This window comes from Micromesistius poutassou (assembly GCF_964030765.1).
Source record: "Micromesistius poutassou genome assembly, chromosome: 20".
NCBI classification, from domain to species: Eukaryota; Metazoa; Chordata; class Actinopteri; order Gadiformes; family Gadidae; genus Micromesistius; species Micromesistius poutassou.
Genome location: NC_140290.1, coordinates 6,584,429 through 6,599,781, shown reverse-complemented (window position 1 = coordinate 6,599,781; position 15,353 = coordinate 6,584,429). Strand labels below are relative to the sequence as shown.

General features: G+C 44.7%; 2 protein-coding genes across 2 annotated transcripts; both read left to right on the top strand.

Annotated features, from left to right (window-relative positions):
• Nucleotides 1-6,266: 6,266 nt before the first annotated feature.
• Nucleotides 6,267-7,622, top strand: LOC311365313 (uncharacterized protein; the record flags this gene model as incomplete). Its single annotated transcript, XM_084484827.1, has 3 exons — nt 6,267-6,289; nt 6,390-6,448; nt 6,532-7,622. The coding sequence occupies 3 exons, from the start codon at nt 6,267-6,269 to the stop codon at nt 7,620-7,622; spliced, it is 1,173 nt and encodes a 390-aa protein (XP_084340953.1).
• Nucleotides 7,623-8,071: 449 nt separating this feature from the next.
• LOC311364918 (uncharacterized protein) lies at nt 8,072-12,837 on the top strand. The gene is made up of 4 exons (XM_084484425.1): nt 8,072-8,201; nt 8,676-9,672; nt 10,337-10,426; nt 11,261-12,837. The coding sequence occupies exons 2-4, from the start codon at nt 8,703-8,705 to the stop codon at nt 11,332-11,334; spliced, it is 1,134 nt and encodes a 377-aa protein (XP_084340551.1). The 5' UTR covers nt 8,072-8,201; nt 8,676-8,702; the 3' UTR covers nt 11,335-12,837.
• Nucleotides 12,838-15,353: the final 2,516 nt, after the last annotated feature.

Below are 15,353 nucleotides of genomic sequence, written 5' to 3'. Positions count from 1 at the left end.
ACACACACACACACACACAAATACACACACTCCACTACTCGAACGGAATGAGCGGAAGAGCCAAGAACGACCACATAAGGAACCATAGTTCTTTTTTTTCTCCCTTTTATTTTTTTGCAATCATGCCCACCAGTCCCTCTTTCTTTCTTTCCATTTTGATTTGCCTCCATCTCTCTCTCTCTCTCTCTCTCTCTCTCTCTCTCTCTCTCTCTCTCTCTCTCTATCTGTCTCTCTCTCTCTCTCTCTCTCTCTCTCTCTCTCTCTCTCAGCGTGTTGGTTTAGCCTCTCTCTCTCTCTTCCTCTACTTCAGTCCACCATGTCATACTCTATGTCAGACCTTGTGTCATCATGGAACAATAACACGGTCACCCGATACTGCTCTGCGCCTTTGTGTCTTCCCCTGTCCCTCCGCCATGGAGTGTATAACCACACGGCTGTTCAACACCAAAACAAACCTCCGCACTGCAGTCCAAATAATAAACCAAACCGACCAGTCAGGCCTTTCTTCTCCTCCTTTCTTTCTTTCAACAAACGACGTCCCTTGCCGTTGTATTTGCCTTCGGGATGCGTATGATGTTTTCCGTCATCCTTCCTCTTTCCATAGCTCCCATCAGAACCGTGTGGCTCTGATAGGCTGAACCATCACCGGTCACCCTGTAACAAAGCCAGGGAGGAAAAACGCACCAAGTGGCTCCGAAAGGGTTTGTGCTCCTTTGTTCTGTGGCGTCCAGATGATCAATGGGACTAATTGTGTTTGCCAGAGAGTGTTGGGAGACAACAGCTGAGCAGGTACAGCTGGGCCCAAGGCCGGCCTATGAAGCCAACCCTCCTCCCCATTTATCATGTTCTTAATGCTTGGTTTATGTTGGCGCTCCAACGCTTGTTACAGTGAACGTGTCTGTATGTGTATGTGTGTGTGTGTGTGTATGTCAATGCACACGTGTGTGTGTGTGTGTGTGTGTGTGTTTGTGTGTGTGGGTGTGTGTGATTTCACGTGATTTCATGTGCAGCCATCGGACCCATTGATCAGCCGACACTACTCATGTCACAGACTATTTTTCCTTTTTGGGGAGTGAGGGGATTTTGTAACGGCGAAGCAGACTTTCATGCTCTCTGGAAACTGGAAACATGCCCTCCCCTCCCCCACATCCACTGCCCCCCCACCACCCCCTCTGTGCATCAGATTGGAGGGAAATTAGAAACAAATGCTCTTCCAGAAAGCTGTGTCGCATTTAAAAAAGGAGAGGGAAAAAAAACGCGCTGCACCGCAACAATGCCACTTCCCCTCTGAAGTGCGTATTATGAGTGGGCCCACATTGAGCTCTCCATCAGCTACAACTGGCTTTTAGAGAGAACTGGCCTCCACAACACACATACTGTACTCGTCTCTCTCTCTCTGTCTCTCTCTCTCTTGCTCTATCTTTCTCTCTCTCTCTCTCTCTCGTGCTCTCTCCCTCTGCCTCGATCTCCCCCTCCCACTCCCCCAGGGCCCCCCACCCAGTTCATTGGTGGAAGCGTCTCTGGGTCGGCTTGTTGTGCACTCTGCTGTGTTCCAGCTGGCGGGACGGCAGTATCATGGGATTTATAACCCCCCCCCCCCCCATTTTTTTTTCCTTCAGTCCATGTGGCTCTTCAGAAGTTCTTCTTTGTTGACACTGCGGCCGTTTTGAGGAAGATGCCGGTTGGGATGGTTCTGATCTGTGTGTGTGTGTGTGTGTGTGTGTGTATGTGTATGTGTATGTGTATGTGTATGTGTGTGTGTGTGTGTGTGTGTGTGTGTGTGTGTGTGTGTGTGTGTGTGTGTGGGAGGGGGGGGGGTAATTAAGCTTTAAGCCTAACCCATACCATTTTCTTTCAGTCACTTTATCTAATGTCAAGTAATTTGTCTGTATCTGTCTTGGGTTGTTTATCCATCTATATATGTGTACATAATCTATCTATCTATCTGTCTGTCTGTCTGTCTGTCTGTCTGTCTGTCTATCTATCTATCTATCTATCTATCTATCTATCTATCTATCTATCTATTTAGTATCCCATTGTTGTGTGAGTGCATGCATCAATAATAAACTTGAGCCTAATGGACAGTGAGAAGTGTTTTCCTTGCACTATTATTGTCTCAGATAAACCATCCATATATATGTACTATGTATATCACTGTAGGAAGACAAATCATCCAGTGAATTGATGTGAGGCAAACCAGCCCGGGGTCTATTCCGCATATACGAGAGAAAGCAACGATAATTCATGTAAGAAGATGAAGAGAAACTCTGACCGTTGGCTCAGATAATCTGCAGGGCGACTCGAGCTCCTGGCTGATTATAAATGGCCTTGACCTGTTTCTCCACAGAGAGAGGTAGACGCTCTGCACACAAACCCCTACTTCATCATCCTCTCCACGCATCAATGGCCTTGCCTTAGAAATCGAATGAGGGAGTCAGGAGAATGTAATAATCTGCAAAGAAACTGGCTTCATTTAAATAAAACACCTCTAACTCACCAAAGGAGGACTTCCCCGATTATGAAAATCCATGTTTTGCATTCATCCCCTTGTGGACAGTGTGAAGTGAGAACGACTGAATCTAATTGGAAACAGTTCTCTAATTGGTGACTGATGCAAGCTGTGCAAAAACAACATTGATTATTTTATTTTTAAACCCTGGGTTTAGCATACAATTAGTAAAAGGCAGACTGGGAAGAAATGCTTCATCTGCACATTTGGCTGCGTTAGGTGTGTTTGCGCGAAAGGTGTGTGCTTGTGTGTTTGTATGTGCTGCTCACACTGCAGGAGGATTGGCACCTTGCTCCCCCATAGAGCCATGAACCACGAGCTCATTATTACTATTGTTATTATAAACGTCATTACTTCCAACTGTCCACCAGATGCCCGAGCAGTAGGAGACCCTGGCTGCCCAACCGGGTTCCGAGCCTCCTGATTGGTGGGGAGGACAGGAGAGGTTTTGGAGGTCAAAGTATAGATTCTGATAGGGATACCATCTGCTCCGGTACTCATCCCACTACCTCCATGAGGCTCCCTTCTTTTTCTTCAATTCTCCTCTTCGCCTTATTATTTGTAGGTTTTTAATATCATTAGGGTATGGCCAGATACTTTATATTAAGGTGTTTTTTTCCAAGGCCTTTTGCCTGATTAAGGTCCAGCACCGAAGCGTAAAAAATAAATGTATTATTGCACTGTGTTCGGCGGTTTATTTGCAACTTTTGACATATAAGGTCTCACCTTGAGCAACTTCCAGGCTAAATGATATGATGCATGCTCAGTGTGGGCCTGTGGAAGAATGACCCCCCTTTTCAGAAGCACTGACTACTCTGGCAAATGTCAGCAATGTCCTGCATAGCTCTGCAAATAATAAGATGACAAAGCCTTGTTGTGTGTGTGTTTGTGTGTGTACCTGTATGTGTGTGTGTGTGTGTGTGTGTGTTTGTGTTTGTTTTGCTTTATTCTGCGATTGTGCAAGGGTTTCTGTGGAGCTCAAAGTGCAAATAGGGCATAGATGTTTGTGTGTTTCATACAAAGAAAACTCCTTGTGTTACTGTGTAAGCAGAAGCCTATCTCGCATTATACTGCTGTGTGACTGCTAGGCCGGCGTTAATAAAGAGCATGACAGCCACCCACCAGATGAGCATGTTTTCCATTAAGGCATAAATAAAGGAAAGGGAAAGTTTTTGTTAACACTGCGACTTATTATTTGTTCAACATTGGACAATAGGCATTATAAGGCAATTCGCCAAAATCCCTTCAGCTGGCACGGATGTCCTTATGAACACAACCCTCAGGGCAAAAGCGTACACGTTTTGTGTTGCATCGGGTCCCACATCCAGATGCAGGCACCTTAAGCCGTGAAGGACTTCTCTGGCTCCCTCTGTATCTCGTTCTGTATACTCTGGGACTTGTTCCCGGTCTCTTTAGGTCAGGGGAGATCAGAAAGCTACAGGAAGGCTTCCTTCCCTTCACCGGGAGCAGGCCAGAGGCGGTGTGGACAGCCAGTAGTGTACTCGTTAGACAATGTAGGAGGACAATGAAGGAGAGAGTATCCACGAGGAGAAAGGAGTCACTTGCTTTGATGAATAGATCTCATTCCTAGTTTGATTGATGACACCCGTAAGCTTTTTTTCAGCTCTAACATGCCCCACCTCTGCTACGTGCGCTATCTCTACCTTTCTCCCTCCCGCACACACACATACACACTCACACACGCACACACACACACACACACATACACACAAACACACACACACACATGTGCATGTATCCACACACACCCATGCATACACACACACACAGGCATACACACATATGAACACACACACACACACACACACACACACACACATTCACACACCCACACGCATGCGCGTGCATGCACATGCAGACACACACAACCATACACACACATATACATGCGTGCACACATGCAGGCGCAACACACTTAAACACATAAACGCACACACAAACACGCACACACACACACCGTGGCCCATACACATGCATGACTTGTGTTTGTCATCAAGATTGTTTTTGCTGATGCCAGTAGAGGATTGTCACACGGGCACATTCTTTGTTTTGATAGGCTTGATATATTATTCATTTAGCAAGAAGGAAACGGTTATTTCAAAAGCAAAGAAAACATGCCTTTCAAACCATTTCCTTTGACAGGAAATTGTGCATTGGATCAAAGCCGCTGCAGTCATATGCTCACCAAATGGCACAGGTCACCTCCCTCCAATTTAAAACAAAAAGAAAGAGAAAAAAAGAGCGCTTGTGATGTGTGATGGGATCAAATACACCCAATGATGTCTGTGACAGACTTCTTTACTCACTGCATGTTGGCATGACCTGTCATACTGTCTGTCTGTCTGTCTGCAGGCAGGCAGGCATGTATGTAATGTTTGTATGTGTGTTGTGTATTGATGTATGTATTTAATGTATGTATGCATGTATGTTTATGTTTGCATGTATGCATGTTTGTTTGTATGTATGTGTACATAAGTTGTGTACGTGTATGTGTACGTAAGTGACATGACATGGTTTGAGTTGCTGAGCAGGTCTGACCCCCACAGACCTTGTGGCTCACAATTTAAAATCAGCAACAAAACTTGAATGAAGAGTATGAATGTGACTGAATGCATTCACTGTGAGGTGTTGTGTGTGTTTACTATGCTTTGTTGACCGGTTGAAAGCCCCTTCTTACCCACCAGGGCTGGAGCAGCTGTAGGGGTGTTATCATTGCGATGTGTGTGCCACACAGTTGAAATCATGCATGTGTTTCACAGGAAAGACCATTGGTCTTTCCTGTGAAACACATGCATGATTTCAACTGTGTTACCAAGGGCGTCCGTTCTGAAGCCTGATGAAGCTCAAGGTCAGGCCTGATGCAGAGATGATGCAGAGATTCAAAGTCCCAGTGACATACATGCTGCCAGGAGCTATTTAAATACTACTTGTATCCACCCAGGAGTCCCTAGTTAATCCCCTCCTGAGAAAGTCAAAAAAATATAAAAATGGAAATAAGATCTGTTTATTACCTGCAAAAAAGCGATAACAAGAAATTGCTACAAACCTGAGCCTCCAAGCCTTCAACAGTGGAGGTATATAATCAAGGAGATTTTTACAATGGACAGGATGACTTTTCCTCTAAGATCTAAAGGAGAAATTTTCCTCAGAAAATGGGAGAAATTGACTCTTTATATGAGAAGAATTGGACGCTGCTTCACTGTGAAAGTCTGTGGACAATTAAAGGTAATTTTACATGGACATGTGGAATCATAAGCTTGACTGTAGTGCCCCACACTATGTTCTTGGTGTTGTTTATATTTTGTGTAAACCTGTAAAAATACTATAAATAAAGAGTCAAGAGAAATCTGTAATGTGCACATAAATCTGTCTTTAAATGATTATGCTAATTAAATGTCTGTATTAAAAAATCCTTTACTTTGGATTCTAGATTCCTCATGAATATTTTTTAAAGATAAGATCATTTTTCCAAAAAGATTGTAAGCAGTGATAAGTGTGATAAGTGATAAGACCCACAGGCAGGCAGTCAGTAGCAAAGTCACCCTGACATCCCAATGACGAGCAGCTGTTTGCAATCAGCTAATTACCTGTGATTGGCTGAGGAGTTATCCTTTCTGGCAATAAATATCTCCAACCATGTGGGCTATGTACAGCAATAGTGTTCTGAGCATTTTCTTTGGGTGGGGTGCTGGCAAGTTTTGCATGGTTTGGTATGTGGATGCATGGGCCAGCAGGAATGTCTTTTGGAATTAATTTGGGGTAAGTGTCTGAAGGTACTCTAAACCGTGACTGTACATGTGCACCTTGTTCCAGTTCTTTTGCCCATTGGTGCATTTGTTTTCTATCTATTTTATTGTAGGTATTTTCTGGTTTTCCTCATGCAAGTGGAGCATGTCAACAGTTTACGGGTCCCTTATGGTAAGTTTTAAAACAGTAACTTGACTTTAAGAGATTTCCCCAGTATAATTTGTCTAATTTATTCTCTCATCTGCCTGTTTTAGGTTCCCAGAACCAAAACGGCTCCCAGAATGTTGGCCCGTCTCCACAGGGTCATGATGAAACATGGTGGCTTAATGGCTACACCCAGAATCAATTCAGACAAGACGCCATAGCTCAGCGCTCTCCCTGGAGTCCGTCCGTCCACGGCCAAGCAGGAGTGAACAGTGCCTCACGACAGGAACTCTCCCAGAGACACAATTACCCAGAAGCTGCTGCCCCCAGGTCTGCTGTGGCCAAGCATAACTCCGTTGTTTTCTACCCAAGAACACTCCAGCTGTCAGCGGTCCAGACACCCAGGTCAAACCCACCTTGGTCAAACCCGGCGAGCGCTCGTCACACGAGCCGTCAAGACAAGCAGGGGGGAGATTTCGTGCTCTCAGACGCCATCGCTAGCGGGACTGCTATCAGCAACCGTAAAAGCTTGTCTGCTGGCTCGGTGCGTGACTCTATTGATAGAAAAGCAGACACTGTTACCAAGTGGAAGATGGATGCACCGCATACTGCAGAGCTGCTTCGGAGTCCTTCTACGGATCGCTTGGCTGCTGCTGTGGCTCCCACCACACTTTCATCCGCCAACTTTGCACCGCGTGCGGTGACCCCCGTCAGGGCTGGTGTCGACGAGTCGCCTAGGCTGTCCAAGAACACCGGACCCAAAAAGCCCGCACGTCCGGGTGCCAAAGTGACCGGCCGCATGGTCAGAGGACGGCGACCCTCGTTTCAGTATTTCAAGTCTTCCAACTACCAACTTCCAGAGTTTGTAAAGGCCTACGGCAAGTCTGAGCCGGGAATAGGGTCGTCAAACTCTGTAGCCCCGCAGAAGTCTGTGTATCAAAGAGCTGGTCGAGACCGAAACGTCAACGCACCTCCTCGAAGCTTCCCGACTGCTTGGAAGGGAACGTCTAAGGGGTTTGCGCCGACCAAGGTCCATACCATCCCAACACGCTTTGGTGCCGTCACTATTCAGCGGTTGAGAGACCCACTTAAAAATGGCGGCACCGGCGTCGTGTCTCGGCCACAGGCGACCAACTCGGCCCCGCTGCAGAAGACTGTCTTTTATGCTCAAAGGGCAAAGCACAACCAAAACCAAATATGACCCTTCAAGGAAGAATAAATTTAATGACTTTGTCCCACTTGAAAAATTAATTGCAACTTTAGAAAATGTATTAACTTGCTTTCTGCGCTAATAAATTATTTTAGATTTCAATGACTTCGTGGCATATTTTCTTTACTGCAGTTTGGGCGACATCTACTGTTCAAACAGTTGTGGTGCACCTCAGTTTCAATGCCAAGAGTAGTGTTTGTTTAACTTGAAGGATACTGGGAGGGAACGTCAACTGACTGCATTTTAGTTTATGTTCGCACCTATTTAGCTTTCTTGAATTTCAGCCAGCTCAATGCAGTGTCTGCCTACCTAAAATAACTTGATAACCTTCATTTGTTCGCTAGTTAAAAGTTCGTAGGCCTATATAAACGAATCTCACCCCCCTCCGGAACGAGTGACGTCAGTGGGCGGAGCTTGAGTCCACCTTGACTATCAGGTAGATTTAGGGGAAGTTTTAAAATACGTGACGTAACTTCAGCGTTATTAATGTCCAATATATTGGCACCTGTTCGAGGGCAGTGTGCATTGGATCACTAAGCCAAACTGTTGGCCCTTCCACGAACACATTACGTGAGTAACGAGTGGGCCTCTCTGAAATGGAGGTGAACCGTACATCTACATTCGACGTCTTGTGTAAATGGTTGGCGTCAATATTTTTAAGTAGCCTATATCAAACATTAAAACTCGTACGGTTTACAAAATATTCCAGTGTTTATTCGTCCTTCTGTTCAGTGTGTCAGGTGTAAACACAGGCCCTTGCTTGCTAAATGTTTACGTTTAATAATTTCCTTAAACGGTATATAGCATGTTCCACATTGTGTTTTTAAGTGGTGGTAGGTTGTATACACCTCAAACCTCGTGCATCAATTCTAAAACTAAACGACTAGACTGACTCCCCTGACTTCATATCTCGAGGACCAGTCTGATCTCTCCAGCATTGGTTTCATTTCTGAACCGACGTGGTAAAGAGGTTTTGATGTTATAAAACAACGGCAACTCTATTGGACCTGCTGGTTTGTAACAATGAATCCCTTCCTTGCCCAGACCTTGTGTGGAGTAGACCTACACACCATGCCCACCAGCAGCAATGGCAGCGGGAGGCACTTCTCAGAGCCCCGCTGCCCCATCGAGGATCATGACCCGTCGTTGCTGATCAACCAGAACAATAACTACCAGGAGCGCAGCGTTGACCCGCCAGAAGACCCCCCTAGGGGCAACCGCAGAAACGACTCCACCCTTCCCCATAAAGCCCACCTGAAGTACTCCGACGGGCAAGCGGCCGAAACCGTCGGCTTCATCACCGTTTCCGATGAACCCGGGGGCGGAGCTTGCAGCTGCGGGCGGTGCCGGAGCATGGTGTGCAGGGTCCTGACCTGCGGCCTGTACCGGGTCTGCCAGCGCACCCTCTTTGCGCCTTGCTTGACCGCCCCTCCGACCCAACCGCAGAACAAGGCGCGCAATAAGGAGGAAGAGGTGGAGGAAGAAGAGGAGAGGGAGGAGTACCACACTGAGCCGGCCTGGCTGGAGGACGTCCACCTCGACGGGGTCAAGGTCGACATTCAAAGAGGCGCTCTGGACTTTGTGGTGGAGGCGGCCCCTTCCTCCAACGTCCGCCGACGGACCTCGAGCCCCAAGCCGCAGCCGCCGGACAAAACCATCCACCGGTCGTACGACTCCATGCCCCCCGGCGACTGGGAGGAGGAGGTGGAGGCGGCGTACGGCGGCGAGGGTGTTGACGCCCTCATCCACAAGAAGCTGCTGGAGCTTTACACGGAGTACCAGATCGAGGAGCTGGCCCGCTGTACCACCGACTCTCTGTTCCTGCGCAAGTCCAAGGAGATCCACCAGCTCATCAACTCCCTGGCGGAGGAGCACCAGATGGACGAGGAGGAGGCGGAGGGCCGGCTGGTGAGGGGCATCATCCGCATCAGCACGCGCCGCAGCAAGAAGGGCGGGAGGCCGCACTACATGGTGAGCGAACGGACGCTGTCGGACAGCGGCAACGAGACCATGAGGAACAGCGACTCCTGCAGCAACAACAGTACGTTTTTGTGTGTGTTTCTGTGTGTGTTTTTGTTTTAAGCCGTGATAGGATGTGGGGGATCAGGGATGGTCATCTCTTTTCAGAGAAGGTCGGCCCGGCAGCAGCTGTTCTGTGCAGCTTGGGATGGCCAGGCAGACCATAAAGGGGCTAGGTGACTAAAATCAATCGTTGGTTCTTAAGTCATGCATCAGTGAAAATAGAAAGGCAAGCTAAAAAGGGAGGTTGTGTTCTTAAGGATGTCAAAATGACGCATGATGCATGAATGATGCAATTCTTTCAGTCTTCGTTCATACGTCTCTACGGTTTCACAACTCAACCAAATGTTGTGAACTGGGTTTAGGAGAGCAGCTTCCTTATGATGTATGATACATTTTCATGTTAAGCATGGAGGTCTTTTGGGCCTTATTATGGTGGGAGGGGGAAACTTTAGAACACATGGTTGGTCGATAGTTAAACCATTTTCACTTGTTATGACAACCAAAGTTGTAGTCCGAACCTAAATATATTCTGCGGAGAAGGTTATTTCTATTACACTTTGATGCAAATAAACAACTGAATATAAAGATGCTTTTATTGTGAATAATATCACTGGTGAAATAAGCAAAATCCAGCTGTTACACCAAACTCAACCTTACTGTTTTGATATGTGTTTCCCTACAAGATGACTACAAATCAAGTCCCAACTTCCAGATATCAGATGTCACACATTCGGACATGTACGCCAGGAATATGAGGAGGAACAACAGTGATAGTAGGTTGTTGTTATTTCACACTCACACGTACGCACACGCACATACGTGTGTATACAAATTCACGAACGTACACAAACTTAATATACTTAAAACACAATATTAATATTTTTATGGGTTACCCATAATATATCTAAACATTATACCATATACCCCATATATACCATATACCCCGTAGAAATGTAATCAATGTATGATGGTTGGAGAAAAGAGATACCGTCCAGTCTTGTTTAATAGTAACTGGAGGATGCTGTACACCAAACGCTACAACATCCACCACAGCTGGTGGATGTTGTAGCTGGTCGGGAAATGTGTTGTAATGTTGACTTTGTCGAGTGATTATAAATATTAAAACAAATCAGTTTGGTTTTTATTTTTACTTATTGATATTTAAACATTTCACCTAATTTTCTAAGGAGTCACAGGTGGTCTATGTAATTCACTAATCTCAACAGCCTGTTTATGTTTCTGTAAAGGTACTATTGTTTCTTTCTTTATATATTTGTATTTATCTTTGTAGTAAATCATTGTTTGGTCATGCAGCGAGTATTTATCTTTCATTACTGGCAGACATTGTGGTGTTTCAAGTGCCACAGTGTTTTTCATGCGAGGCATGGCAAAGCACATTTTGTGTTTTCATTCAGCCTTGGTTACGGTACATGACATTGATTTAGGACTTTACATTCCTACAACCCAACAAATACTCCCATGATGAATCTGATGTACAAGCCTTATAGGGCCACTGAGCTTGTCTTTCTGCCTAATAAAGTGAGACCCACATGGATAGGTTTCACTGTGGATCATTGACTCCTCCTTCTCCCTCTTCCCCACCGTAGGTCACTCTATTCCATACTCAGACACCATGTCATCATCGGGTGTCTCAGTCGCTCGCACCTCCGTGAGGACGTGATCCTGGACACCCGGGGGCCAAAACATGAAGATGCCCACAGCGCAGGGTCAGCCATGGGCATCCTTCGCACAGTAGTAACCCCCCTCCCATTTCCTCCCCTCAGGCAAGCTCCTCTCTGGAATCCTGACTTTTTTCGTAGGTTCTGAGTTTGTTTGTGTGCTAGTTGTGTGGAACCTCTGGTGTTGAAGGATGTCCGGGTACTCTGGACAAGCGGTCGATCAGTGGGAAGTGTTCTTGAATGCCCATACACAAGAGCTGGCCTCGCAATGGAGGACGGGTGGGTGCTGGCTTGCCAAGATGGCAAAAAAGACCACAGTGGTTTCCCCACCATCTTGGTAACCCAGCACTCAGTGACCCTCCTTGTGTATTACAAAAAAATTAACCATCCCCATGGTCTGTTCGAGAGGGAAATTTTATTTTAGCTTTCATTAAAACATGACTTTGGTTGGTTGCTGAGGTTGTATTTAATGAGCTGGGCCAACCACAGACATCTGAGTCACTTTGAACCCTTGGTGGGCTTTTGGAATGGACTGGTAGCAGGAATAACTTATCAAGGTCATGGTTTTGTCGTGAAGCTCTGTAAAGCTCTGAGAATGGTTCACAATGTTTTTGGTCCTTTTTACAACAGTGATACCTGAAGAACATGAATAATTTAAGATTTACAATTTCTCACCGACTTTGAAGTGGTAATCTCCAAAGCTCTCTGTTTTGTTCTCTATTGCGGAGTAAACAGTACGCCCGCTATTCACACAATTGAGCTGAAGAGCGAGTCTGCTGCGATAGCTTCACCTACCCTCTACTGCGGAACAACCTCTTCTGGGTGATGTAAAGTGCCTGATTTGAATGCTAGCCAGTATGTTGCTTCTGACACCCAGTTGGTAACATCCCTAATCCAACTATAATGGAAGGAGTCTCTGTATGTCTGTCCTTCGAATTACTCAACAACCATTCATCGAACGACTTGGCATTTTGTGGGTGTATCCGGACCCAAGGAAATGCAGTGTCCAGTGGGAAGTTGTTTGGATGAGCGGTTCTGGGAAAAGCTGCAAGCGGCAATGCTTGAAGCCAAGCAATGGTCTGTTCCAAACAGGCACGTTGTGAATGGGCAATGCACTATTACTGCAAATGCAAGGGCTTTTATCAGTGGGCCATGGGCTCAATCACTATTGTGCATCCTCGTTGGGCAATAGAGACTGACTTGACTGACATTTATTTAAAGAAAATCTATGGAGATTTTCGAGTTTGCCACATAAATTTAAAATGATATGAAGGCCTAGTGCATATTTTTGTAATATAACACCACTAGGAAAAAGAAAACTATCTGTAATACAAATGTTATGGGATGGTATATTCCATAACAATCACCATTTATAATTGGTTTGAAGAAACTTTTCTTCATTCATTATCGTCGTAATATCCCTAGTTATTTTGTTCTCAAACATATAACCAGCAGTTTAATTTCTTGGAGTAATATTTGTATTTCTCTTTAAAGGAAATATGCAATCTTTGAAATTGAATCCTCATCTGTTATTAGAGTAGACACCTTTTGACTTGTATGCAAACACATGCTCTGTGGTTGACACAGTGTGTCCACATCTTTATGTTTTGCACAAAGTTTGTATTGCGAGCCTGTTGAAGTTCCAGTGGGAATTTGGCCAGCTGACATTTTTGGAATTTGACCTTGCTTATCAGCATTTTGTGTGGTTGTAGTGTACATGGACTGTGGCGTAGTTTAGCTTAAATGCCTTGACGTGAAAAGGCCAATGTCATTAGACTGTGATGACCCTGTGGATGTTTTTTGCAGCTATTGCTATATACTGGTATGCTGCCGTAGCTCATATAAATGCTTCTTCCTATGTTTTGATATTGAGGAATTTGATAAGCAAAATCAATAGTCGGAATGTTGAGCTATTTATTTTTGTTCAGATATTAGAAGAGGATATGTATATAATAATGGTCTGTTTATAATAATGGTCTGTTATGTGTTATGCCAGTTTTCCTTCCAGGAAACCACTGGAACATTGAGCAGGTCTGTGAAACCGGTTATTCAGGTTGAAACCAAAGAGTCAGATACAGAAGTCTGGTTGCTTGTGGTTTGTAGATGTTAGCCGGTGTGTCAAAAAACTGCAAAAGAGAAATACTGTAAATATTTTACTATGTCAACAAACAATGTGATTTGAACTTATTAAATTGCTTGATACTCCATTTGCTGTTTTTATTTCAATGCGTTTCTACCTAATGTTTTTGACTTTAACTATTTCACTTTATCATGGCCTTTTTTTTCATGTTAATCATGTTAATTTTAGGGGTAACAAAAGCGCATAAAAAAACAACTAATTAATAGCTGCAAACTATCTTCAATCATGTCCTTTTAAGTAAAGCTTTGACCTTCCTCCTGTAAAATTATGTTTATTTAAATGACTTAAAATGACATGTTCATCATGCTACCACATGAGGGAGACAAAGTATATGCCCAATTATACCTCCGTAACGATTATAATCCTTCAAAAACATCTGGCATACCTAGCCACACTTGCTTCATGTTGATTTGTACAGAGATTCAGCATGTAGAGACAGATTGAAACGATTATCTCATAAGAAACATAGTAAGTAGAAAAGTCCATACAACATACAAAACACTCAAGCATAGTCCAAGTCTTTCATTTCTCAGGAGAGAGGGGGTTATCTTCAAATGTTGGTCTCGAGCATACGGCATCTCGCCGCAAAACACTGATAGATCTGCTTTGCCGATAATGAGCTTGAACAGTTCTGTGACTAAGTCCTGGCTCATGGTTCGGAGGGCACCGGCTGCTAGAAGGACTCCGTCCAAACGGCCGGCATTTTGCAGGGTTAAGGAGTCCCACCACCTCCTGCAGAGAGCCTTCTGGGCTGCCAGTTCAAGGTCTTGAACCAGCAACCAATACCCAAGATCCAATCCCATCTGTACATTCTGAAAGTACGCCTTTTGTGTCAATATTTTTAGTGTATTGAAAAAGACGTAACAATAATAAACCGAGAAGAAACTCTGAACCCTGTTGTGGATTGTCGTTTATTGATACCAGACAGCCTTTTTCTTTTTTAACTTGAGTTAAATTGGGCTGTTCCCTTGAGGTAGGTCCTCCTCCTGCTCCTCCTGCTCCTGCTCCATCACCTCGAAGGCCACCTGTTCCTCCCCAGGCGGCCGGTGGGGGCCAGCTGGTCCAGGCACAGCAGGACAGCTCTGATGAAGAGGAGGGTTTGGACCAGCGCTCAGGACCCTGGCCGGCTGGTGACCCTCAGGGTTCTTCAGGCAGACTGTCGCTCTCCTCCTCTTCCTCCTCCCCATCTTCTCTCCTCTCTTCTCTTGCCTGGCAGTGACGTGACGTGACGTGACGTGACGTGACGTGACGTGACGTGTGTGTGTGTGTGTGTGTGTGTGTGTGTGTGACGCACAGAAGCTCATACTGGTTTATACTGTATATTCATACATGTCATTGGTGTTGTGGGTAGGAGGTGTGACCTCTGTGACCTCTTGTCCACCAGAGAAGATGGACAGACAGAGCGACCGATGGACAGACAGACAGACAGAGAGAGCGACAGACGTGAAATGGGTTCAAGGCGGAAGAATAATTGAATAATGATGGATAATCATGAAAAATTGTGAAACATGTATTCGTGTGGCCAATTATGGACCAACTATTATTGTAACTTGGGCATCACACAAATTGCAGATAATATACTTTGTCTCGATATATATGTATACATATTTTTTAATGTACCATTATTCAACAGTTTGATTTTTGTAAAAGAAAGGGAATTAAAATTTGCTTTTTTTAAAAAAGAAATAGTACAATATATTATTAATACAATACAATACATCTTTATTAATCCCCCGTAGGAGAAATGTTGCAATAGCCCAGCAGCAGTAGAAAAACACAGGATAATAATAAATAATATACAATACAATAAGAATACAAAGCACTAATACAAACAAGAGTAGACGCTAAGGGAAAATGCTAATGCTAACGAAATGCTAAAGT